The 26,665-nt window shown below is 41.0% G+C and overlaps 1 protein-coding gene across 3 annotated transcripts in view; it reads left to right on the top strand.

The window, feature by feature from the left end:
* The window catches only part of mtor (mechanistic target of rapamycin kinase), a 119,043-nt gene extending 98,728 nt beyond the window's left edge, over positions 1–20,315 (top strand). For all 3 annotated transcript variants that reach the window (XM_034695129.1, XM_034695131.1, XM_034695130.1), the window contains 20 exons: positions 498–695; positions 1,238–1,338; positions 1,544–1,640; positions 1,774–1,872; positions 1,976–2,098; positions 2,538–2,720; positions 3,307–3,441; positions 6,592–6,766; positions 8,154–8,289; positions 9,954–10,101; positions 12,983–13,105; positions 13,653–13,735; positions 13,834–13,906; positions 13,995–14,069; positions 15,040–15,175; positions 16,173–16,238; positions 16,340–16,420; positions 16,704–16,784; positions 17,227–17,332; positions 19,813–20,315. In XM_034695129.1, coding sequence (XP_034551020.1) covers positions 498–695; positions 1,238–1,338; positions 1,544–1,640; positions 1,774–1,872; positions 1,976–2,098; positions 2,538–2,720; positions 3,307–3,441; positions 6,592–6,766; positions 8,154–8,289; positions 9,954–10,101; positions 12,983–13,105; positions 13,653–13,735; positions 13,834–13,906; positions 13,995–14,069; positions 15,040–15,175; positions 16,173–16,238; positions 16,340–16,420; positions 16,704–16,784; positions 17,227–17,332; positions 19,813–19,828 — 2,235 coding nt within the window. In that variant the 3' untranslated portion in view covers positions 19,829–20,315. The remainder of the gene's footprint in view (positions 1–497; positions 696–1,237; positions 1,339–1,543; positions 1,641–1,773; positions 1,873–1,975; positions 2,099–2,537; positions 2,721–3,306; positions 3,442–6,591; positions 6,767–8,153; positions 8,290–9,953; positions 10,102–12,982; positions 13,106–13,652; positions 13,736–13,833; positions 13,907–13,994; positions 14,070–15,039; positions 15,176–16,172; positions 16,239–16,339; positions 16,421–16,703; positions 16,785–17,226; positions 17,333–19,812) is intronic.
* Positions 20,316–26,665: the final 6,350 nt, after the last annotated feature.

The raw sequence follows: 26,665 nt of genomic DNA, 5'->3' as shown, positions 1-26,665 counted from the left end.
AAACCCCAGCTGTGTTAGCACCAGGTTCCCCTGACACCGATGTGTCACCAGGAAAACCTTAGACCTATTTTTATCGCCCTCAAGCCAAACATGTCATAAAATCTTGTTTGTTTAGTTTTTGAGGGTTTTTTCTCTGTTCACAGCTCATTTATTCTGCTCATTAGATTGTTTTACTTGTAGTGCCTCTGTTGAGGCATCAAAGATAAGAGTTGATGGCAGAGCTGATAGGAGACGCTGCGGGCTAAAGATGTCACTTCACTCACACACCCTTCTCCCTAGTCACTCTAACAACTCCCTGAAGCGTTAACCTTAAATAGCTGGTTGTTAAACACAGTGAACATGAAACTCTTGCATTAAGATTAGCCGAAATAACAGCCCACTGGTAGGTAATGGTGTCATATGAATGAGGATTGCACTATCAACAAACATGGAAGTCGTTTGCAGTTAACACTTTTCCAAAATCCAGTTTTAACCCAGTGTCTTTCATCCATCCACAGGCCTGGCACGCCTGGGCTGTGATGAACTTTGAAGCAGTGCTGCACTACAAACACCAGAATCAAGGACGAGACGAGAAGAAGAAGCTGCGACATGCAAGTGGTGCCAGCGCCAACAGTGAAGCTAGCAATAGCGACAGCGAGGTGGACAGCACTGACCACAGTCCCGTGCCCTCACCGGGACAGAAGAAGGTCAATGAGGTGAGAGTCACAGAGAACTCGGTCCAGTTCAGATACATGAACATCAGTCAGTCAGTGTTCTCCCAGCACTCCCACTCCAACCAAGGAAGAACTGATAAGTAACAATACATTTGTATGCTGTGTTTGAACCTCGTAATCAGCATGTTTCAACTGGTGAGGTAGAGAGGGAGCCTTTATTTAAAAGCTACCATCAAACCTTGGATCTCAACATGTTTATTTAAATCAGGAGGAATTGTTGTAATTAAATGAAAAGTGTTTCTACACCTTGAACACTTCATAACCAGCGCTTATTTAAAACCCATAATATTCTTGGGACAAGCTGAGCATCTCCTCTCACTGATGAGGTGTTTGAATAGAAGTGCTCTTGTCCTCCCACTGTTTGTGCCTTCACACTCTCCAGTTATAACAACATTTGGTATTCTAATGCAAAACTTAAAAGCTTAAGTATAGAGGAAGTGAAGAAGACTCCCACAGTACAGGATGTTCTCCCATGAAGCCTTTTTTGTGCATAAAAACATCTGCTGTGTTTTGTCCCTCTGCAGGATCTCTCAAAGACGTTGCTCATGTACACTGTTCCCGCTGTTCAAGGCTTCTTCCGCTCCATATCCCTGTCCAGAGGCAATAACCTGCAGGACACACTCAGGTGAGTGAGAGAGGCGCTGGGCGAGGGATTTAGGCAACACTTGATAAGAGTCACCCATTCTCTTGGACAGTGCACAGATGTGGTTTGTGGGAAAAGGATGACCTCTGGTGGCTGAGTTTCAATGTCTTGATCTTATTTATATGAATCCTCTTTGGAGAAAGATTCTGATTTGATGTTTCTGTGTTTTTATTTTTGTTCTGGTTAGGGTTCTGACTCTGTGGTTTGATTACGGTCACTGGCCTGAAGTGAACGAAGCTCTGGTGGAGGGCATAAAGACCATTCAGATAGACACTTGGCTGCAGGTAATACAAACACACACGCTCTAATGCACATTTCCTGCTTAATTCAGCACTTTTTCTGTTGATGCTACGTTTTGTATTTCACACTCGAACTTAACTGAGTGAGTTTTTATTCCATTGTGTCTCACCTTCGCAGGTGATCCCACAACTCATCGCTCGTATTGACACTCCTCGAGCCCTCGTGGGTCGCCTTATCCACCAGCTGCTGACAGACATTGGACGGTATCATCCCCAAGTAAGTCTGCTGTGCAAGTGTTTCACTCTAAGACTAAATCAAGAACACATTTCATATGATGGTTTAAAAGTTCTGTCAGTGATCAGTGATTCTTCTCCTCCAGGCTTTGATCTACCCGCTGACTGTGGCCTCCAAGTCCACCACCACAGCCCGACACAATGCTGCTAACAAGATCCTGAAGAACATGTGTGAACACTGCAACACGTTGGTTCAACAGGCCATCATGGTACACAGATTTAATTCATTATATCCATCATTACACAAAGAACTATAATCATCCACCATCACTGGGGAAAACAGTCCTTGTGTGTAAAACAGAGACTTCTTGTTAGGTGTTGGTCCCATAGAAAAAAGGTTTTGCAGCATTATCAGACACAACTTCTGAGAATATCTGAGTTCTTCTGTGTACTTTATGTAAAAATCTCTTGGAAAAGAATGAGTCATATCGCTGTTGCAGAGCAGGTATATGTGTAATGTGAGCTCCTCTCTAAGTAGCACTTAATGTGCTGTCTGCTGCAGAAGGATCAACCTCATCTTAATAGGCTTACATTTGGTGTTTTGAATTTTGATTTACAAACTAGAAAATATAAACCTAAACCTCATCTCCTGAGCTTTGCAGCCAGCATAAGAAGTCTGAACTTATCATCTTTGTTCTCTACGTGAAGGTGAGCGAGGAGCTCATCCGAGTGGCCATCCTGTGGCATGAGATGTGGCACGAGGGCCTTGAAGAGGCTTCACGTCTCTACTTTGGTGAGCGCAATGTCAAGGGCATGTTCGCTGTGCTTGAGCCTCTGCACGCCATGATGGAGAGAGGACCACAGACCCTTAAAGAGACGTCTTTCAACCAGGTAGGTCATCTCGGATTGGATTCGAATTTTGAGCGTTGTCATGTTTTGTTTCAACATCACAGACCGAAGCTTCCGACTAGCAAAGGTTTTGACCAGTTTTTGTCTTGTTTGAGTTTTTAACATTCATAGGAAACTCAGATATAAATACATGATACTTACCAAACTATATATAGGCAGATCAATTTAAAGAGAGTTCCTTTTTAATTTTACATTAATGTTTTCTGTTGATTAGAGTCAAAAAGTGTCATTTTTTACACTATAAATGAACTGAAACTGAAACCAAACTACATGAAAGGTGAATATTGGGCCATGTCTTTGTTGGCATTGAATAATTCCACTAAATTGACTCTATCAACACACATCATCTTGGATTGTAGGCTGTATTTCACAGCCCTAAACCACACAAGTGACCTCTGCTGTCTTCATAAGCAGTGTTACAAGCTTCCCCTGCCTCTGAGGTGTGCACTCTGAAAATACGGAAACATAAGAATCCTAGATTTCTGAAATTTGAATATTAGAATAATTTGATCAGAACTAGTTGAATTATCGCACAGGTTCATGATGTCTGGTTTTCTTCCTTCTACAGGCCTATGGCAGGGACTTGATGGAGGCCCAGGACTGGTGCAGGAAGTACATGCGCTCTGGAAATGTCAAAGACCTGACCCAGGCCTGGGATCTCTACTACCATGTGTTCAGACGCATCTCTAAACAGCTGCCGCAGGTGAGTTTTTCTTGTTAAACACATTTTAAAACCATGTAAGCTTGGTTTTTCCACATTAACCTCCAACATGGAAACATCAACTTCACAAAGTAACATCAATCAGAAAACAAACTGCTGGAACAGCAAGGCAAAGGCTCCTGGGAAAATGAAGTCTGGCATCCCACCAGTCCTGCATTCCTACGTCATGAAAATCTTTTAACGGATGGGATGAGATATATTTGTCTTTTATGTGCTGATTCCTTCTTTGATATAATGACATCTTAATCAGTACATGCCGTCTCTTAGACATGTGAAGTGGAACAAAAATGCAGCGAGGTTCAGCAGTGTTTGGAACATAATGACAGAAAAACAAGAGACTCCTTTCATTCTTCCTTCTCTGGGTGAAGTCATTGAACAACACGCCAAAAATAGTGTTGAAAGATGTTGAAGGATTGCAGGATGTGATGAGATAAAGGGCTGATGGAAGCCAAAGAGGAATGGCAGAACTTCATGGGAAGCCCTGCTCCTTTAAATATCATACACACAGAAGTTTAACAGAGATCAGATTAAATTCACAAAAGCAAGAAATCTTTGGGGACATTGATCTGAAAGTTGCGTGTGATTCTCCCCTGGGTGTCTGTTTTCTGTTTCTGACTTCTGTTTGGATTTTTTTGGCCTGACTTTTAGCTTGTTTTGGTTTTTTTTGTGCCTGTTTTGCTTTTATCCCCAGCCTTTCACAAAACTCACTGTGATGAATATTTGCTGCCTCTCTATTCTGTGTAAGTTCCTCAACATCTCACAGCTGAACCTCCAGAATCACAGAGCAGCTGTTTTCATGAGGATGAAACTCATCTCCCTGCATCAAAGAAACAATGAACCTGGACTCTCAAACAATACATTTTTTAATATGATTAATTGCTGAATTTCAAAAGTTAAATTCAATTAATTTTTATAATTAGTTTGATCCGCGGGTCTGGGTTGATTCACAAACTTAAATTGGGCTCAGCTGGCTTTTTGTGATGCAGTTAACTGAAGACATCAGTCTGATTAGCAGCACATGTATACTTAGCTCATAGTTGGTAGCTCAAACTTGAAGTGGTTTGGAGATATTTTAACCCTGACACAAAGTGCACATTTCTTGACTTGTAATTTTAGCCATCTTGGAGTTTTCTGAAGTGATATGTGTCATTTAGAAGTTTAGAAGCTTTGTTACTTTTCCTCAGAAACAGGTTGGCTGCAGAAAACAGGAAAACACTGCTGCAGCTTATTCCTTTATCGCTTTATTCCTTTATTCAGATCCCCATTAAGCTGCCACTAACGCAGCAGCTACTATTCCTGGGGTCCCCATAAAACAAACATAACATACATGAAATACAAAAACTGGAAATGCTACTAACATGAAAAAGAAAAACTGGAAATGCTAACTGAAGCTTATCTGAAGTGTGTTGAAGAAGACAAAAGAGAGAAAAGAAAGTACTGCCTTATTTTCTGACCTTAAAGCACCGCAAATAAGGGGACATTGATCTGAAAGTTGCATCCTCACACCCCTCACTCCTCAATTTTTAGATTTGAGAGTCAAAGTGACATATAGGAGAAAAAAGTAGGATCTTTTGTCAGGCTGCCAAACGATAAATTATTTAATCCTTTTTTAATTCTCATGTTGAAAATCCCTTTATTTGCATTTTTAAGCTCATGTTAACAACGTCAAAGGAGTTCAATCAATCGATCTGACAGCTGACAGTCCTCCTATAAACTTCTATTAATAACTTTATGTCAGATATATGGGTAAAAGGACATGAACATTCACTTTGGTGCTCTGCATTGTTTTCACAGACAGAGAGAATTAACAGGGCTGCACAGAAGTCACTCATAGTTTCCCCACACGCTTAATTCTTCTGCTTAAAAAGGACAAAGTAATGGGGAAGTAATTCTTTCATTATTTATTCAATTATTCAACATCTTGATTGAAAAATAATCTTGGTAAGGGCAGCTTTGTTGGTTTGATTCATTTGTGCATAGATGTTTGAAAGTGGGATAATGTCAGTGTGGACTGATTGGCTGATCAGGTAAACTCAAGTTTCCTGAGTGACTGCTTGGTCCAAAAGTAAATCCTGGCTGGTTGATGGGAACTTTTTGTTAAAATGTTCAACATCTCTAATACGGAGAGAAGACAAATCATTTGGCAATTATTTGGTAAAGAATAGCATAGGAAGTAAAGTGACAGTGTACATGTTAGCAGCTGAATAGATAAACCTTCAAAATCTTTAATTTGACATCAAGTAGGGTCTAAAAAATTCAGAAAGAAGTCTGTAAAGTTCTGTCAAGGATAAGGTAAGAGTGGAATTTTAGAATAAAGAATGTATTTGAAACATGTTCCTATCATTTTATGTGAACACAAATATTGTCCATGTGAGCTTATACAGTACATAGATACACTGTCACAAGAGCTTGTCAAGCTATAAAACTTATATTTATACGTATAAGGCCTGTGCTTTTTTGCCTCTGGAGGATGGATGATATTAAGCAGATAGATGTCATCACAGCCATCTTCATGTTGTAGAAGAGAAACAGGAGAAAGAGTTCTGTCAGCAGCTCTCACTTCACACAGCACAATGGAGGCGGCAGTTTTATTTGACACTCTGGCATGGTGGTGCTCTCAGGGATGCTCCCTGCTGGGACATTAATGTAAGCAGCATGAAATACACTTTAACATTATAACATGCTGGGGAGTATTGCAAATATTCCCCCTCCAGGCATTAATATAGAAATAAACCCTCTCCAGGAAGCATCTAAGCAGCAGATCCACAGCAGGTTGTTACGATGATAAAGTAACCAAACATTAGCAATGAGAATTTAACCGTGAAAGCATTTCGACAGACTCCCAGAGACACATTTGTTCCAGTTTCTAACAGTGATGGGTGAATGCAGGGAAGCATAGGATGCATATTGTCAGACAGATAGAAATTAAAATGTTCCGGAGTTTTATATTAAAGGTTGTGTATGAGAAACTTTTAAGACCTTTCCTTGGTTAAGAGCCAACGTCTGTAACACTCTGCATATTGACTGAGGCACTGTTGGCAGGAGCTTGGCAGTGTTTTATACCCAACGGACTAAAAAAATGATTGTTTTTTTTTTCGTTTTCCTTCCCCACCTCATCAACTCTCCACACAGCTGACCTCCCTGGAGCTACAATATGTGTCTCCAAAGCTGCTGATGTGTCGGGACCTCGAGCTGGCTGTACCAGGCACTTATGACCCCAACCAGCCTATCATCCGCATCCAGTCCATCGCCCCCTCCCTGCAGGTCATCACCTCCAAGCAGCGCCCACGCAAACTCACAATCATGGGTAAGATTAGCAGAAAATTGCACAGGCCCTGTGGCTCTGAACCCATTATATTAGGAAAATAGATTAAAGAACGGCTATAGTCAGAATTGTGTGCTTTCAGCAGGCGCGAGCCGTCGCTTTAGAGAAAATTCAATATTAATACAATCTTTGCCCGAATAAGAAACGGCTCCAAGGCCATGATATATTGTGAATTCATCAGTCATGGCAAAGTTCTGTGTTTTGGGTGAAAGAGAGAAAACTCTTATTTTAGAAACAAAAGCAAACCTATGATCAATTTGAACTCTGCGGCTGAAGAGCACACGTTATGTTTCTTTATTTCCTATCTGAGAGAATCCAACAATGTCCACTGACTTTAACTTGATGATTAAAATAATTAACTTTTAACATCTCACCCCGAGCTGTACTTTGATTTGAGGTAGCACACAGAAGGGTTTTGAAATGGCACAGCTCCATAAAGTCACCTCGTTGTGAAGCCCAGCTTTCAGCTTATCAATCACAAGCGGTTCACTCTACTCCACTCTGTCCCACCTTGCAATGCAGTACCTGGTTCTGATGTCTCCCATCAGTGTTACAAAACATTCTCTGTAAGAGATGATGGCCTATAAATCAACCGACCTCTGGAGCAACACTCCAGATTAAGACCTGTCCCCCCTACTTCAAGCTTTTAAGATTTACAGTCAGCGCTCTGTCCCAACTCTGACACAGTATACGTTCCTGTGGAATTGTTGTTAGCAGCAGACTGGGGATAGAGAGGGGACTCTGGTCTTGCATGGTCCATGGGAAGTATCAGTTCACTCCATTAAAGGTAGCACGACAATTACAGTGTCGGTGAAATCATCGAGGTGAGCTCTTCAGAGAGTACAGAGGACGGTATGAGATCAGGGAACTATAGAATAGTGACATCATGTGTTCTTGATATAAGTTAAACACTCTGTCCGGTCTGTCATGTTGAATTCTTCACTCTGCATCAGATGAGTGAGTAAACGTCTCTGTTCATCCAGAGCTTAGATTCACATTTTCCACCCCACGTGAGACGGTCGTCTAAAGAGCCTTGGCCGCTGTCATCATACGAGTACACGCTCCTACTTCAAACCCTCACAGCTGTCGTTCTGAGGTGCTGTTCCAAACTGAGGGCGACCATAAAGTGAGGGATCCTTGGGACAAAGCCTACTTTAGGAGTGATGAGGTTCAAATGAAATCATTTATTGCAGGCTTAGACTCAGCAGACATTGCCTCAGATGAAGGTAATGGAGATGCAGCTGCAGAACAGCAGGAGAGCACCCCGGGAGGAAACAGCTTGTCCTGCCAAATCCAACAAGATCTTCTTACATAACGCCTCCACCCGTTAAGAGCTGTGTTAATGCTGTGTTTTTGCTGCCCTCTGCAGGCAGCAACGGCCACGAGTTCATGTTCCTGTTGAAGGGCCACGAGGACCTGCGGCAGGACGAGAGAGTCATGCAGTTGTTTGGTTTGGTCAACACACTGCTGGCCAACGACCCAGCATCCTTACGCAAGAACCTCAGGTACACACACAGTCATACTCACACAACCATCACATACACAAGGGTTGTCAAAAGGTCAGTAGTATACCTTCCTTTCAACACATTTTTTAAGTAATATGATCTCTGTTCACTTTAAATCTGCAAGTATCAAAAGTACCACAGTTATTTAAAACAGACACATTTATCTCTAAGCTAAAAATGAAACAAGCAGGAGAGCAGAGGTGATCACGACCATGAGTGAAGCCTTGTATCAGCCAGAACATTCTCATATATGATGTATCTACATATTTCCAATGTCTTCTCTGTACCATCTCTGTGTCAGGTTGATTAAGACATAAATACTGTATTGGCCCAAATAAAGGACCACTGTGATTATAAGACGACCCCCTCACCAAGAGCAGAACCTTTTGACATTATATCTTCATTTTGATTAAATGAATTTTGATCAGGTGTGTAAATGAGCCACTCATGGTATTTCATTAGAATAGCTTGCAGTCTGTCAGACAGATGACAGCTCTAGTAAAAGGCAGACCTTTGTTCTATTTTCCTGTAACATACTCACTGATCATTTTAAAACAGTCTTTATGTGCTTGTCATCTTGCATGTTACACTCTGTGACACCATATCACAATCAGAAATACTTTATTTATCCTGGGGAGGGAAATTAGGTCATTACAGAGCTCCTGTAAACGGCTTGTAAGAAAGTCAAAATGTTAAAGAAGAAGGAATAAGATAAGATATCCATAGAAATAATTCTCAATAAAACAGAATAAAATAAGATATAAATATGAATACAATTAGATAAACTCAAGATAAAATGAATAGAATACACTGAAATAGAATTAAATTAAATAATAAATTAAAATGATATAATAATAACAAAGTATATACAGAAGCGCAGAATAGTTAGAATTACCTATGTACAAAAGCGCTGGGAATGAAGGAGACACATACAAGCATCTTAACGTGGTAAGGATATTGCACAGAGTACAGGTTATTGTTCAGTGATCAGATGGAGGAGTTGTACAGTCTGATGGCCACAGACAGGAATGACTTCCTGTGGCGTTCCGTGGTTCTTTATTTCTTGGCTGCTCGACAGTAGTTTAAAGCGTCTGCAGCATTGACAGTCATTCTCCCAAATTCTGCATCATAACTCTGCCTCTGTTAATGAATTACTTAGCCTACATTGTTCTGTATGATCACCATGTCTCTCCTCCTTTCACCCTCTTGGTGCTGTAGTTGTGAGTGGGAGTTAACCTCAGTCATGAGGGTAACGCTTGCAGACAAAGGAAGGTGGCACTGTCTACTGCTGTGTACCAAAATATTTGATTACAAAACCCTGAAGATGAGACGGTTCCTCTTTTTCTGGATGTATCAGAATTGACTCTTATCCTTAATTTAGGCCAATAAGGGATTTTTTTTTCTTTAAATAACAAGAACTTTTTTCTTTTTTTGTCAAGAGAATCATTTTTCTACATAAGTATTGTTTTATGATTTAACTGCAGGCTTTATAACAGGCCTAACACACATGCAAACAAATTCACACGTGCAGTAAATTTGCTTTATCTTGGGCACCAACACTTAACCTCTGGATTAAGGACATGAAATCAAGAAACAAATCTATTGAAACCTTGAAGATGAAATGTTTCTTTGTCCTTGTTTCGCCTGTGTCTTTCATTCAACAGCATTCAGCGCTACGCTGTGATCCCCCTGTCCACCAACTCGGGCCTGATTGGCTGGGTGCCCCACTGTGACACCCTGCACGCCCTCATCAGAGACTACAGAGAGAAGAAGAAGATTTTGCTCAACATTGAACATCGCATTATGCTCAGGGTGAGGAACCAAAGTTACTGTCATTTAATGACTGAACAACAGACTTAACAAGCGTTCACCGACATGTGTACAGAGGGAAGCGACTCCCTGAGCAACACTTCCATGGGAGAAAGAAGGTTGATTAGGCTTTTTATTCTTTTATTATGCATTAAATGACTTGTATTGATAGAAATGAGCCGGGGTGCTTGCATTTTATTGCACCAACAGGTGGTCTCTTCCAACAAGTGTTTGTAAATTTGTAATTTTCATGTAAAACATGTTTAATTGGCACAAACTAGATTCATCAAGCTGAGGAAGCATCTGCTTCCAGTGATTATATTGATCAATCCCAATCACTCTAATGAAAATATATCACATATCCTTAATAGTCACAAATGAACGATACATCTCAGCCCCAAAACGTCCAATTAATCAAAGGACACAGCAAAAGCACAGTCCTCGCCAAAATGTCACTGCAGAGACAGAGAGCGAGGGAGAGCCTCAGGAACAGAGCAGGTTAGGATCCTGACACCCGCTGTGATTTGGTACCTCAAAAAAAGAAAAAGAAAAGAAGCATCAAAGCCATGTAAAGAAACATCACACAGCTACCGGAGACGACAGGGCAGGAGTTCAAGTCTCAGTGGTCCACAATAGGATGATGACGTCTTGTCAAACCATGATTCACCGCTCAACTGAGTAAAGAACAGCTGACCTTGTCACACTGTGAGTAGACGAGCACAAAATGTCACTCCTAACTCATCTGTCAGCTGTCCTTAAATCACAGAAAGAGAAATGTAGATCTGTCATTTACTGAAAATAAAAAACAGTTCTGTGCTTCATAACAGCTGGAGAGATGTAACATAAAGCATGGTCAGTAAGTAGTTTCATGAGAAGCTACAACATGATCACATGAGTCTAATTTCACTCAGATGGGAGTCAAATTAAGACACTCAACCTCTAATGTAAAACGCTATGTGCTCATATTTCTCTGAAATAGGACTTAATTTATTTCAAATTTGTTAATGGTGCTTGAGTTATTAATGATGTGTAGCGTTTAGCTTAAACCCTCTAAATGGCAAGATATTAAGCTGACCAGCCAATCAGTCAGGCCATTAATCAGTCTCAGATGAGAGATGAGGCAGAGGACAGAGTGAGACACTGATAGATCGGGTATTTCTGTCTGTTTGTGATCGTGCCTCTTCTCTAAACTCTAAACTGAAGCGTTCATTAAAGTTAAATCTTTGTTCTGTTTATTTTCAGCTCAGTCTGACCCTCCAGGCCAAACACATTCACTGACACTGAAACCCAAACAGTTCTCATCACATTTTCTTTCAAAACAATTAACACCCGTACCGTAATGAGGCCTGTTTACACCTAGTTTAATTCTCCATGGGCTGGAACAGGCTTATATTTAGCTTAATTACAACCCTCCAGTTGTAATTATATTAACATTTTAAATGTTTTTGGGCCAATATATCTATCACTTTAATTCATTTGATGTCACTGTAGTAAGTATCAACACAGACTGTTCGCAGTGAGCACAAACAGTCTGAGAGGACACTATTTCATCGCAGATGTATTCACTGAATCAACACGTGACAGGTGATAAGCGCGTGTAGTAAGGCCATTTCAACAGGACATTGAAATCGCTTTTAACTCAAAAAGCCGTGGCAGAGATCGGCCGGTGTTTTGGTTTAAACAGTGTCCCTCTTAACTGCAGACTTTCAGCCGGATGCATCCCTCATAAACGTCGACGATCATTAAATATCTGATGAGGATATTTTGAAATCTTAATGAAAACTAAACTAGTTTGCATTCCCAGGAACTCCCTCTGTGCTTCAACAGCTGTGTAACCTCCACAAACACTGACACGTTCAGCTGAAGGTCTCCAGTTTACAGGGTCACTTTTAAAACCGTAACACCTGGAGAGACGCATTCACAGTGGACTGAGAGAAGACTACTGTTACAAGCTGCTAAATCAAGAGAATCACAGCTTCTTCTTTTGAAAAGTACACACACATACAAAAAAGATAGAACAAATAAAAACAAACTAAAGAAAGAGAAATCAAGAGAATCACAGATGTGTGTGATGTTATTGTGGACAGCGGGTAGAATAAAAACACTGCGGTTAATCTACCAATTAGACAGGTTCAGCAAGTCCTGGGACCTTTGAAAAGCAATACCCCCTAGCAGGGGCTTTGTAGGGGGGAGATTATCGACCCCTGAACTAAATTTAGACCCTGGGTCCACTGGTCGAAACGCACGTAGTTCTGGGGTAAAGTCCCTAGTTCTGGATTAAAGTGCCTCCGGTCAAAAAATGCCAAAATGTATGCTGGTGTGAAGATTTTGAATCAAATGAATCAGAATAAGAAATACTTTATTTATCCGGGGAAGGAAATTCGGTCATTACAGAGCTCTTATAAACAGTATGTGAGAAAGTCATAATATTAAAAAAGAAGGAATGAATTAAGATATAAATACGAATAAAAAAAAATAAAGATCAAATAAAATGTAATAAAATAAAATAATACGGTATGTACAGAAACTTTCTTCACCCTGTGGTTTTCTTTCACAGAAGCACTTCTGGAGACTGGAATGATATAAAATGATATTTGGAATACATTCTATCATCAAGTTTGGAGAGATGCAACATGTACAATTGTAATTTTCTGAATACACAGCTTTAGATCTCTCATACACTTTCAGGAGTCCTTTTCAGCACTCCCTGGTGGCTTTAGTATCTCTTACTTTCTGAAAAGCATATCTGAGTTTCTTTGTATTTGGAATGCACTAGATGTATCAGTCATATGCAGCTGCCATTCAAAAAGAGCCTTGGGTTTAATTATAGAAACTTGCAGCTCTGTATTTTTGTTTCCTTTATAATTGGCTCTGTGCATTTCAGATGGCCCCGGACTACGACCACCTGACACTGATGGAGAAGGTGGAGGTGTTCGAGCATGCTGTCAACAACACGGCCGGAGATGACCTTGCTAAACTCTTGTGGCTCAAGAGCCCCAGCTCTGAGGTGAGATGCTCTGCTTCTTTATCTGTCAGCACACAGGAGGATGATTGAGTGCACTTCATCTCCTCAGCATCCATCCTCACATTTCTGTGGCTCTGGGGTGAAATGCTGGAGAGTGGTCAGCTATAGAAAAGACAACATACTAATCCATAGATTTACGCTTTCACTGAGGATGGGCTGCCAGTTGTTTTAAGAAGGTTGCTTCAGGTGCACAAGGAAAAGTTTTTTCCGTATCAAGTCTTTCGCTCCTCTAATTACTGCGTTAATACAGTAGGAGAGAAATAAGCTGTTGTTTTCCCTGAAGAATCCTTTTTCTGGGTTGTGCGTCCTACTTTCAAATTACTGACTTAGCAGGACTTCACAGAGACCTTCAAATTGAATCCATTTTTAGGAACATTAGTACACTGTGTACCTGATGTTCTGCATGTTCAAGTGTCTGCACAGATTTATCAAACAGCCTGCCTGAGCCATTTTCATCTCTTTTCGGCTAATGGTGCTAATGCTGTGAACCAGAGGAGCTCTCATAATGCCGATATTATTCCAACTACAGGTGTGGTTTGACAGGAGGACCAATTACACCCGCTCTCTGGCTGTGATGTCCATGGTGGGCTACATCCTCGGACTGGGTGACAGGTGGGTCAAATATAATGCATTGTTTCAAGTTTACAGTTAAAAACTTTAGTTAAGGTAGCAGGAGAAACTCATGAGGAGGTCATGCTTCTGTTTTTCAGACATCCATCCAACTTGATGTTGGACCGATTGAGCGGCAAGATCCTTCACATCGACTTTGGTGACTGTTTTGAGGTAAGAGGAGATTCTCTTTCAATACTTTACTGAAAATGATCCACATATTACTGAATATCAAATTGACTCTTATTAAAATGTGCAATAGGTCGCCATGACCCGAGAGAAGTTCCCTGAAAAGATCCCTTTCAGACTGACAAGGATGCTGACCAACGCCATGGAGGTATGTCGCTCTGTGGTATCTTGAAGTTAAGCGTTTTGACTTAATGTTAGGAGTTTGTGTAAAACAGCCTCTGGGTCAGTTATTAAAGCTTTCAATGTCATAAAATCTGTAGCTGAATATTTGTTTTGATAAGATTTGACTTTTCAAGTGCTACTTGTACTCCTCACATTGCTACTCTACCTGTTGAGGAGATCCTGTCGAGACTTCCTCTCTGTGTCTTCGATATTTTTTTTATAAACCACAGTTTCAAGGAAAGTTTTCAAGTGTTCAGTGTTTTATCAGAAGTCTGAAGTCCCGGTGGCTTTATTTAAAACCTCTGCGATGAATTTTTATCTGGTTAGGAAAAAGACTGAAATTAAAAGTGATGCCTTTGAATAACTTACAAAAGCAAACTAGACCATCAGCAACAAAACTTTTCTTTGTTTATTGTAATTCATAGTTCCTGTAAACACTGTGAGGAGGTAGATGTCGAACCAGATGATTGACAGCATGCTAAAGAAACAGCTGTTATGTTTTAATACACTTTCCCCACCAATAATATTCACATTTGAGGGTTTAAAAGACGACCGGATGAGTTTTTTCTGTCAGAAGAAAGTTTTAAAGTATGTAAAAGACAAGATCAGCAAAGAGACTGGAGGTATCGTTTTGTCCACAGGGGGCGCCAAACAGAAAGTTCCTTATGGGAGATATAACTGGCAAAAAAAGAGAATGAAACCAAGTAGTGAGAAATCACTAAATCACAGGAAGTTAAAGTGATGTAATATCTGAAATGATTGAAAAGTGTATGTTTGAAATATGCTGAAAAGGCTTTTAAAAGCACAATTCAGGGATCTAGACTGGATCCTGCTCTTGAATACTGAATACACTAATATCTCGGAAAAGAACAGACACAACCAAGTAAAGTGATGATCTGATCTGGTTGTGGTTACTTTTTCTCTGACACTAAAGTTTCGATCTGTGTGCTCCTCAGGTGACGGGCTTGGATGGAAACTACCGGATCACCTGCCACACTGTGATGGAGGTCCTGAGGGAGCACAGGGACAGTGTCATGGCTGTGCTGGAGGCCTTCGTTTACGACCCGCTGCTCAACTGGAGGCTCATGGACAGTAAGAATCAAATCATCAGCTGGTCACGTTCAATTCATTCAGCGTGCTCTTAGAAAGTTACAGTGAAAGAAAACTGAAACATGTTGTAGACCAGAACAAGAAGGACAATTACTGGATGTTAACAAGTCAGCCGGGAGAAACACAACAGACACACTCAGCAGAAAGTTCTCTGTTTACAGTCTGAACTTTTTGTTTTAAGTTGGTTGTAAGCGTGCAGCAATACATTAAATCAGATAAGACTTAAAGAAAAAAAAAGCTCGTCTCAGAAGTAAAGTGGAAAACTATTCGCCTCGTGTCGGGGAGAGAAATTGACCAAACGCTGAAAGAAGTGGTGCAGACATCAAGAGGTTGTTGGTGACCTTCAGGAGAACAAGGTGAATAATTACCTCTGAAAGCCTCACATCACATATAATACTGTCAAGGCTGCCTTAAAGAAGAGAAGAAGTCATCACATTTGTTTTAACTAAGGGTTATTATTTCGAGTTATATAAGAAGAAATCACTTTATTCTGGGGTTCTTGGGGTTTTGTTATTTAAAAGAAGAGGAATCTGAAAATGACATTAACACAACATTAATGGGTTCTTCTTCCAGCGGCTGCAGGATGCATTAGTTTGACACAGGGTGCATTAGCTTCATGCAGTGTGCATTAGTTTAAAGCTGAATTCCAAACATCACAAGATAAGTACATTTTCTTCTTGCAGGAGGAACATAATGAGAACATAATTTCTGGTAAATGGATGTATGAAATCTGGGAAACAATTGACACACTCCGCTCTTTTATGTAAAACCAGTCGTTTTCACAAATATCAGAGCCTTAAGTACTCGTAAAGGATAAAAAAAGAGGCTCTCGTTCTGCTTTTGAAAAGGTCAGAACAATCCTGCTGCTTCCTATGAGGTAAAAAAAAAACAGAGTGTGCTTGTATTAGGTAAGAGTAGTAATTGTCATGTCAAGGAAAGAAGTACTTGTTCTCACACACCTTGCCTGTTTGACCCACAGCAAACACCAAAGGCAACAAGCGTTCCCGCACCAGGACCGACTCGTATACAGCTGGGCAGTCAGTGGGTGAGTCGAACAGTCCGAACCGTGTCCATCAAAGCTTCCTGTTATCTATTCAATAATAATAAGAACTCATGTGAATCTGTTTCTGTGTTGTGTCCTTGCAGAAGCACTTGAGGGGATAGACCTCGGAGAGACAACACACAAGAAACCAGGGACCACCGTGCCTGAATCCATCCATTCCTTCAGTGAGCTCCCACCTCCGTCTGTCATTCCACACGTTTCTTATTGTTGTAGACCCCTTTCGTTTTTCTCCACTTGTTAACAATACCAAGCTCTCTAGCTGTCATAAATGATTGGTGCTACTGCTGTGCTGTTTCAAGGCAGCACTTTGATTTTCTTTAGCTGCAGAGAGAGAGAGGGAGGGAGAGGGAGAGGGAGAGGGAGAGGGGGAGTGTGTGAGAGAGATAGCACTTGAATCTGCTTTTTTTTTATAGTTGATGACATACTGTTTCTGTGTTTTCTTTTTAGTTGGAGACGGCTTGGTACAACCTGAGGCACTCAATAAGAAAGCCATTCAGATTATCAACAGAGTGAGAGACAAACTTACAGGTAAGGAAGCTGCACTGAGAAACAACCCACATTCACAAAAAGGGTCAAAACACTAGAATCAAATAAAACAGCAACTTCTCTGCTTCTACTTTATTTTCCAGATATTCACTGTAGATGCAGATTAAAAGCATATTTGAATACATAATATTTATAATAATAATAAACCTATCACTCCTAAATTAGAGTAAACATGAGTGAATCATTCGTCATAGTAAAAGATACATTCACTGCATTTTTTTCGTTGCTCAAAAAAGCTTTGTTTAACTTCAGAAATGTCTACAGAACACTGAAGCGGTTGAATATTTGACTCGTTTTGATTCATTTTGATTCAGTAGATATAAGACCTATAAAAGGAGAAGCAAAGCAGGAAGAGTTTAACTCACACTGCCCCGACTTTTCAAATCAGGATTTTAGTTTTCTGATGTGAGTTTGTGTCCCGCAGGTCGAGACTTTTCTCACGACGAGACTCTGGATGTGCCAACACAAGTGGAACTGCTCATCAAGCAGGCCACGTCACATGAAAACCTGTGCCAGTGCTACATCGGATGGTGAGAGCTGCTGCTTCAGTGTTTGTTTTGCTTTTACATGATTTTTACAGATGATGATGGGGCAGCAGAAATCAGGAGAGCAGCATTTCTGTTTTTAAAAATATATTTATTGCGTTGTTTGAATGAGGTGAGGTAAAGTGATTAAGAAAACTCTGTTTTCAAGTAAGATTCTGGCTTCCAGTGAAACTTGTCCTCTGTAGCAGTGCATGTTTGTCCCTCATTTGTCATGAGACCAGGTGAACTGTAGATGCTGGTGAACTGCACAAGCAAAACAAAGAAACAGAATTAACAAACGGCGAATAACTTGAATATTCAGCTTATTTTTGTCCAGATAAATGTGTAAAAAGGATGTGTGCTTTCACACCCGGATCTTATTGTTTTGAAATGTGACATTTCACTCTTTGGTTCGGTTCATTTTGACACATGTGAACATAGTCGCACTCTGATGTGAAACAAAACAAGCAAGCTGAGATCACCCAGAAGAGGTGGTCTGAGCTTGCTTCCATGTAAAATCTGGAGTGGTTTGTTTGCAGTGAGTGCACAATCAACCCAGAAACCAGAACAAATATACTTGACTCATCATCACCTCCAGTAGTCGGTGAGGTAGGTAGCATAAACATAGTGATAGGTTAAGGTTACTCACTGTCTCTATTCAGTTCAACATCAGTAGAAGAGCTGGGGCCCGGCGTAGAAACATCACTCGACAACATCTACCAGTTTAGTTCAGAAAACTTTGTCGGGCTCGTTGGACCAGTGTCCTCGTCACTGGTCTCGTACCTTTACATCCTGTTGTCAGAGTTTCTTGGCCTTCACGTGACGCTGCTCAGCAGAGCCATGAAAGCCCCTCTCGTTCATGCACGACTCATACGTTTGTAAACCTGAGTGATCTCCAACATTTGACAAACGTGCTAATATTCCCAAATGTGGAAGAGGCATTTGATATCCTGGCTGCTCCAAGTCAGCCCAAGACTCATTGTGTTGGTAGGTTAACTCGCTAACATCAGTTGGCATCCTGGGCCGGCTTCCCACAATGCAAAGTGCAACCAATACACGTAACATTTATTTATCTACCCAGAGGGAAAAGGAGGCTGTGATGTCATGACGCAAGGACAGCTCTGTGATGATGTGTGATTTGGCCTGATTTATGATATATCATTGTGAACACGATACATTCAGAGAGATAAATGCTACAATGGATCAATTTAAGATCTGAATTGGAACAAAGCAAACCAACTAGAGGTGTGGACACACTCTATTCATTGGCCCTGTCACACCTTAGCGATTTAGCCAGCGTATGCCGGCGTATAAAAAAAATTGGCGAGTACGCTGGCCAATTTTTTTTCCTGTACTATAACAAGTACGTGACAGGTAAGTTTTGTATAAGTTAAGAGCATGCTGAATCACGCTGGTATAGGTAGTAGTACGCCGAGTAAGTCGATGGATCATACGTCCGGCATACGCCTGCCATCAGTTGTAGGGAAGTTATGTGATGTTTGACACACGTTCACACACGTAGAGCTGTGTGTCTGCGTGTGTGTGAGTGTGAGAAGCCTTGGAGCCCTCACTCAGTGTCAAACAGCAGAGCCTCTGAAACAGAAGCTGAAGCCAGCATGTTGGAGTCTGCTGGTGTTCAACGACAAAGCTGCTGTTGTTGAATTAGATGAAGTTCAAAATGTTACGTTTTTGTAAGCACTGCAGTCAATAAGTGTAACTTGTTGTAAAGAGCAGAGGCTGTGTTCCTGCAGGTTTCACTTCTCTGACACTCTCCACGGCTCATCATGTTCTTACAAAGAGAGACTGCACAGTTTTTAATAACACACACCTTTTTTAATCACCAATGAAGTGCATCTAATACATTGTCATTAACAAGCGGCAGCCTTTTTATACACTTCGTCTGTTATTACACTGTCGCACGCTCTGCACAAGTGGATTATAGTTAGGCATAAGTTATGAATATGCCCAACATTGAAAAAAACATCAGCGTATGTCAGCGTTTAGAGGCATTTTGATACGTTGGGAAACGCTGGCTGAATCGTGAAGGTGTGACAGGGCATTAAGATCTGACTGCAGGGCCTGCTGTGTCAAACTACAAAGAGTAAAGTTTTTGACATTTGAGAAACAGAATCTATGTTCTGCCACCGTTCTCCTCTGTTAGCCTCATAAGTTTAACGTCCTCCTCGTCTCCACTCAGTGATAAAGGTTTGCCTGGTTAGTTTCTATTGTCGGCCTGATGTAGTATGAATACAGCTTCACTCTGAGCCTCGCCGTGACAGGTTCAGCTCAGCTCACGTCAGGATGACAGATTATTCCTCTTAAATAATCTTTGTTATAATTTCTTTCATTATCGGGCTCAGATATCCCTGTCAGCAGATCATTCATTCTTTTCAAAGTGATAACACCTTACCTGTGCACCACGGCAGCACAATCAGACAGGCTTTTACTTCCACTCCAGCTGATTCAGTACTTTCTCCTGTCTTTAGGTGCCCGTTCTGGTGAAGAATCAGCAGCCAAGGTCACACTCGACTGGAAAACCAAGAGGAAGCACTCGACTCAAAGAGGTGTCCACTGAAAAATGTACTGAGGGCACGGAGAACGATGTGTTTGCTTGTCTGTTGTAGAATGCTCACTTTTTTCTGTGAAGGGTTTATGGTGGAGGATCTGAAGAGACGTGTTTTTATCTGAGGATTATAATTTAACTTGAAGTGCTGCCATTGCTTCCAATCATTTTCTGCTTTTAATGCCATATTTGCTAAAAGCTTTGTACTGCGGCCATATAAGTTGACATTTCCTACTTCACACACTGTCTGTTGTATCATTGTATATTAATGTGAAGATTTTCAACGACATGGTCTACCTTTAACTAACTTAACAAGGTTCTTACAGTTTACTCACCACACGCTAGAAGTCTGATTTTACTTGAGATGATCACATGAGCTGTTTGAGAGTGTGTGTGCCATTAAACCGTGTACAGGTACCTCAGTGACCGTGCTCTCTTCTTTCTACAGCACAGGATGTTCATTTTGCGTCGCCTCCTTGAGTGTCAAAAATAGAAAAATGTAAAATTGAAAGTCCTATCTTTTTTGCATCATTCAGGTTTTCTATTAAAAGGCGAGCCTGCACCTCTCCCCTTGTTTTTCCTCAAGTGCCCACAGAGGGCACTCTGACTCCTAATAAGATCCTCCATCTTCTCAGGAAACACTCTGGGAGAGGAGGCACTCATCAGCCTGGAGATGGTCAAAAACAGACTGCATTCTTCCCTAAAATCAGAATAAAAAAAGCAGACATACTTTGGTTTTGAAAAAAAAAAAAGCTCCCAAACCGGCGGAAGATTTGCTGGCTCTAACAGCAGCTGCTCTATATTTATCCTCCTCTTTACACCACGGGGAGATGCAGTCATTTACAGCGAATGCGGCCGCTGACAGAAAGAAAAGGGAATCAGATGTAGCAGATTGCAGAGGCAGCAGTAGAGACAAACTGTTAATTTGGTTTCCTGTGCTGTTATCTAGTCAATGCAAGGTAGCTTCTGTTTTACTCATTGCTATTCCCCTTCTTATTCCTCCATTTATTTCTTCCCCGCATTCTCCTCTGAAGGTTAATTACTTATAGATAGTTAAGGATTACGGATCAACAAAACGCAGCCCATTGATCTCTTCCCTGCCGTGCCCACCTCGGCAATGTCACACTCTTTACACACCGGGACAGAGGCCGGGTGATTATCTGTTCACATCGATCCATTCCTCCTCTGTTTTCTCTGGCTTTTATTCCCCTCTCCCGTGCTTCCTTTACCTCCACTCCGTCACTTTCTTCCCTCCCGCCGCCAAAAGCTCGTTATTGGAAATGTGACTTTTCATACTTCGTGCCACCAATTCTGTTGTTCTTTCTCACTCGTCTAATTTGTTTGTATTTTTTCAGCCTCTCAAGTCTGTGAGGGGTTGAGCAAGTCAATAGCTCAAGTTAAATAGGTTGCATTGATTTGGAGAGGGATTTAGCTGTTTACCAACTGTGGAAATAGGCTCAGGCCTCTGAAAAAAATACTATGGGTGTCTGCATGGAGTAAGTCAATGGTGACAAATGATCTCATTGGAAGACAATGCTCCTAAATGAGAGGAGGTGAACTGCCTGGCTGCAGAGGATGCAGCAGGCTACGCTCCATCAGCCTTTAAGGTTGTCACATGTAGCTGTCTATGCTGGCACCTTGAGCCAAGACATGAGGAATGATGGGATACCGCAACACATTTGCAACTATACGCCCCCTCACCGCTGGGACCAGAGCCTGTTCCTGTTGCCTGTTCGTGTTTCCCCTGTCTTCAAGCTTGTATTCCACCACAAGAGCTCCCCTCTGGATGTTATTCCACTTCCATGCACCCTCTTTAGCTTCCCTCGACCTCCAGAGATTTCATAAGTGCTCTCTCCAACTCTCACCATTTCTTGAGTGTAGTCACACAAACCGAGCAGCTCTCAGGATAAAAAATATTCAAATTTCAAGTTAAAGCATTCTCATTTCTAAAAGCACCATTATGCAAAAAGTGGTATTTGGGGGATTTGGTTCCCCTTCAGTTTTACAATGAGTTTTACTTTTGTCAAAATTTACAACCACTCCTTCCCTTTTCCTGGCCTTTTGCAAAGTCACTTCCTCATCTCCTCTTCTCTGTCAACATCCTCTTTGGTCTCTCCGTCTGTTGAAGACCATGGTGAAAACACGGAGCTTAGAACAGTAACAGGAACAGTTTGCCTTCAGGGTTTTCTGCCAGGATGCTGTGCAGTGGTTCCCAGGAGATTGTACTTCTCAACCTGAGTTACACAGAGCCAGAACAGGTGTTCAGGGCATGGAGTGGGAATAGAAAACTGACTTCTGCATAACTTTTGCAAATAAAAGTATTGCCTTGGGTTTTTTTTCTTGGAGAAGCCAAATGTCAGTTCTTGTGGGAGTACATTGAGTCAGAAGAACTTATTCTATGCTCGATATATTAATGATGAATATCAGAGCCGTGTTTCAAGACCAGTGGGAAGGCATTGTTGCTCAACTAAATAATATTTTCTTATATCTGGAAATATTTTTTGCTAAAATATACTACTAACTAAAATGTTTGAGATTTTTATATTGGTCTGGATATACTACTTTTAAAATGGATGTGTTGTATTTCAGGGAAGAAGAGTATAAGTTCCAATGCTGGCTGCAGGAAAACCAGAGGCCACATACACATCAATTCAAAAGAGCTGAACCTTATAGCAAAGATAAACATGTTCTAAGCCTGGAACACAAAAATGGTTTTGGTCTAAAAAGCACATTTTTCTGTTCAGGTGAGTTTTTATTTCTACTCGTTATAATTATTATTTTTTGATCAAATTGTTTTATTTTTTATTATTTTTTAGAAAAATGACAAATAGTGTACATTGTAATCATATTTGCAGTAGCAAGTAGGTATAATGGTTAAGCAGCCACACAAATTCAAGTTTGGATATTCATACATCAATGTACACACATAAAATAAATACATGAATAAATGAAATTAAATAATATAAAATTGAAACCAATAAAAACCCACCCAGAACAAACTGAACCCACCAGCTGCATCAGACCACAACACAGATCCTAAGAGAGGCTGGATCTGTTTTAGTTTTTCAGCGAATGAAGCCCAATGAATATTACACTCTTTAACCATGATCATCCCAGCAGTGGAAAGCTTTACATATAGTAAACTATATCTAGGGAAGTGAGGATCCAGCTCTTGACCGTTAGCCTATCCGGGTGTTTCCACCTCATCACAGCCAACTTCTTGGCAGCAGTAAGGCCGGCAAAAAAAGTTCTTTTCTGCTGCCTAACAACAGGGAGTGAAGAAAGATCACTCAAGAGTAACACTGTGGCCGAAACAGGTAATGATAAGGAGAATAATGTAGATAATCGAGAGGAGACACCATGCCAAAAACAAGCGACCGACAGGCCCTCCCAAAACATATGAATAGATGTGCCCTGAGCCCCCTGAGAGCACAGACTACATCTTAAGTCAGGCAGAATGCCCATTGAGTGCAGCCTTCTGGGAGTAAAGTAAGAATGTATATAGTTTAAGTTAATTTGTTGATGTTCAGGATTTCGAGATCTGTAAAATGTTAGCCCAGACCAAGTCCCAATCAAATCAGAACTGTAACATCATTTCTCCACATTCTATTCAAGGAAAGCTCCTTATAGGAAAACTGAAGTAACTGAGTATAAAATACAGAGACAAAGCCCATTACTCATTATTTTTGAAGATTTTAAGGTCACACAAATCTTAAAAATAATGGCGTGGCTGACTTGTCTGACCATCGGGCACACTGTAGCTGTTAGCAAAAAAGCTAAAGGCCCTCCTCACCTTCACCTTGGCTTCTTTCTCCGAAAGTAAGGTTGGGTCAGCTTTTCCAACATAGCCGCCAACACTAGTCTTCTAAACTCTGCTTCAGAATCCAGTGGCTGACTTCACGGAGACTTCATCCATGCATTATAAAGTCTATGACCCCCAACATGTTAATACTAACCTCCAATCAAAAGACTTTAGACTCCAAGTGTCAGCCAATCACTCAAGTTATCTTATCATAGCTCCTCCACAGTTACAGGAGTCGTTCTGGAGCTCTTCAGTAGCAGAGAAGGACTCAAAACAAGTGACCTGAACACCATTGTTCCCTTTAAGGCCGAGCTTTAAGGAAATTCAAAGTAATACAAGGTTTTCAGCAAGAACGGGCAAAGTAGCCTCTAAATGAGGGGCATGATTCATTTCCTCTTCAGGGTTCCAAGGCAACGTTGGACGACATGCTTCTCTTTGCTTCAGTGAGACGGCTGCTCTAATTAAGGTGTCATGAGAATGTATAGCTCTTGTGAGAGTGAGTGGATCAGGTGGGCAGGGGCAGAGCTGGAGGAGAAGAAACTTGCACAGCCCAAGTTCACAAAGAAAGAGTCTTGCTGAACTCAAGGAAACACGCAGAGAGCAGGCTGGATACTCTCTCCCTACTGATTTTTCCCCCAAGAAGGCTTCTGAAGGAAAAACCGCTCCCCTGCCTCCCTACGGTTATGAGAGCACTTTGTGTCTCAAACTACACCACCTCCCTCCAACTCTCTTTCTCTGGCTTGGCTAACAGCTGTGAAGAGAAAAGGCAGAGGCAGAGGCGATATTGACGACTAAACAGAGGAGTTCGATTGTGAGCTCTGGAGTCGTTTAAAGCAGAAGCCCGCAGCCAGGACTCAGGCTGTCTTTGTGCACTGTGCTGTAAAGCTCGTATCGATGAACTTGACAGCAGTTTAGCCCGCCTGAGATGTGCTGCTCTCTAAGGACGCTTCAAACGCATTCTCCCGCCAGCTTTCCCCTTGTTTACCCTGCCCAGTGATGTTCAGAGGAGCTGGCATGTCAGAAATGTGTGTGAAAAGATTTTCTCTTTATGTGATCATCTGTTTGACTCAAGAACACAGACTAAGTAGCTTATTTGAACGACACGATGTGTTGTAATTAGAGCATTTGTGCTGTAAACACAAACAGTCACACTCCTAGGTGGGACAAAATAAAAACTGGGGCATTAAAATTTTGCACAGGGAATGTTTCTCTTTGGAGGCTCCAAATGGCATCGTAAAGTAATTAATTACCTGAGAAATGAAGATTTTAATATCAAGTGACATCAGCAAATGGCACACAGTATGCTCCTGTGTGTGTTGACTCACACGGGGAACAAAATACACAGAACAACAAGATGGGAAGAAAATAAAGTGGTGAGTACATTTCTGTATAAAGTTCAGTTTAACTGTCAGATAATACCAGACAACTTCTATTGGCTCATGTAAACAGAGCTCCGATTCTTCTAGAGGAGGGTGCTCTGTCTCTATTGACAGGCGTGGACCCAGACTTTGTGACTGGGGTGGCCCAACTCAATCATTGACTCATGCAGGGGTGTTGTGAAGTATGTGTGCACACATAAATTAATGAATATGATTTATTCATCAGCAGTCTCCACTATGTATATCTTATGTGACTACAAACATTAAAAGATAGTACTTATATTACTTTTAAAATTAACAACAGATTAAACATTTCTTGAGTTAATTCTTTAAGGACTCAAAAAGAAAATGTTTGTCCAGGTAAAATTCAAAATACTCAGAAAATAAAAAACTCCTGAACACTCAAAAACACATTCACTGGCGTTATGTCAAAACCATCGACTGTATAAATAATGGACGTAGTATCCGTGACCTCACCCATTCCTGAGCGCTGTTTTGAAGTCAGCGGGAGCCATATTGGAAATGCTGAACTCAACCAAACTTAGTGTGAGGTAAAGAGGCGGGCTTTGAGCCTCATAGCCAACAGCCATGTGTTCCCGCCTCAGGTCAGTCATGTCCTTATTTGGGCAAAACTCGTAATCTTAATATCTTCTGAATCGTCACATTAGAAAAAAATTCACCCTCTGTACAGTGTGTGTCAATAGAGAAATGATCTATTCAGACCGAAGCCGTTTTTTGAACCAGGCTGTAAACATGTTTATTTCTGCTGTAAAGATCGTTTTCTTTGAATTGGTGTGTGTGTGGTTTCCTGTGTTTCTGCAGCCAGCTTCCAGCGGATGCTTAATGAACTGCAGTTTTAATCTGCAAAGATTTGTCTTTGTCTTCATAAAGTCTTTATTGAAATGGTCGGGGATTTGGGATTTGGGAGCAACATGCAGCAAAGGGCTCAAACCCATTCCGCCCACTCCAAGGAGTCATTTAACCACCAAACTTTACATGAATATGTTCATGAATATGTATTAGTTGAAAGCTTTTTGTATGAGCAACACAGCTGATGTAAAAGGGTTCAAATACATCATCAAATAGGTGTAGATGGATAGATTATAGATCATAGATTACAGTTATTGTCTTGAATCCAGGCAAATAGATGTTTCTGAAAAGTACAGTTGAAATATTGTAGATGAAGTTATCTCTCAAAGCACAACCATCTGAGCAAAGATCACTGATTATTCATTGTGAGCTGTAGATAAAGTTTGTGGACCACTTGTAAACTTTTTATTGATTGAAAAATAAAACATGTTACTTCCCCAGAAACACCCATACACCATTTACAAGTATGTTTAAAAAACATGTTGAAAGTTGGAGGCAGAGTTCCTCCTCAGTGTGCCGACAGTGACACATTACAGCAGCTCCTGGTGCAGCACTGCCACTGACTCTGGATCAGCAGTCTGACGTGAAATTAACTTCAGTTATGTGGATCCTGTTTCTCACATGCAAGCTTTCATGCATGTACTTTCTCATGAACATCAACTCAAGAGAGGATGCATGAAAATGTTATCACAAGACTAAAGTGTTGCATGAGGGGGAAAGAAGTG

The sequence above is a fragment of the Notolabrus celidotus genome, chromosome 11, assembly GCF_009762535.1.
Source record: "Notolabrus celidotus isolate fNotCel1 chromosome 11, fNotCel1.pri, whole genome shotgun sequence".
NCBI classification, from domain to species: Eukaryota; Metazoa; Chordata; class Actinopteri; order Labriformes; family Labridae; genus Notolabrus; species Notolabrus celidotus.
This window is presented reverse-complemented; position numbering and strand designations above follow the sequence as displayed.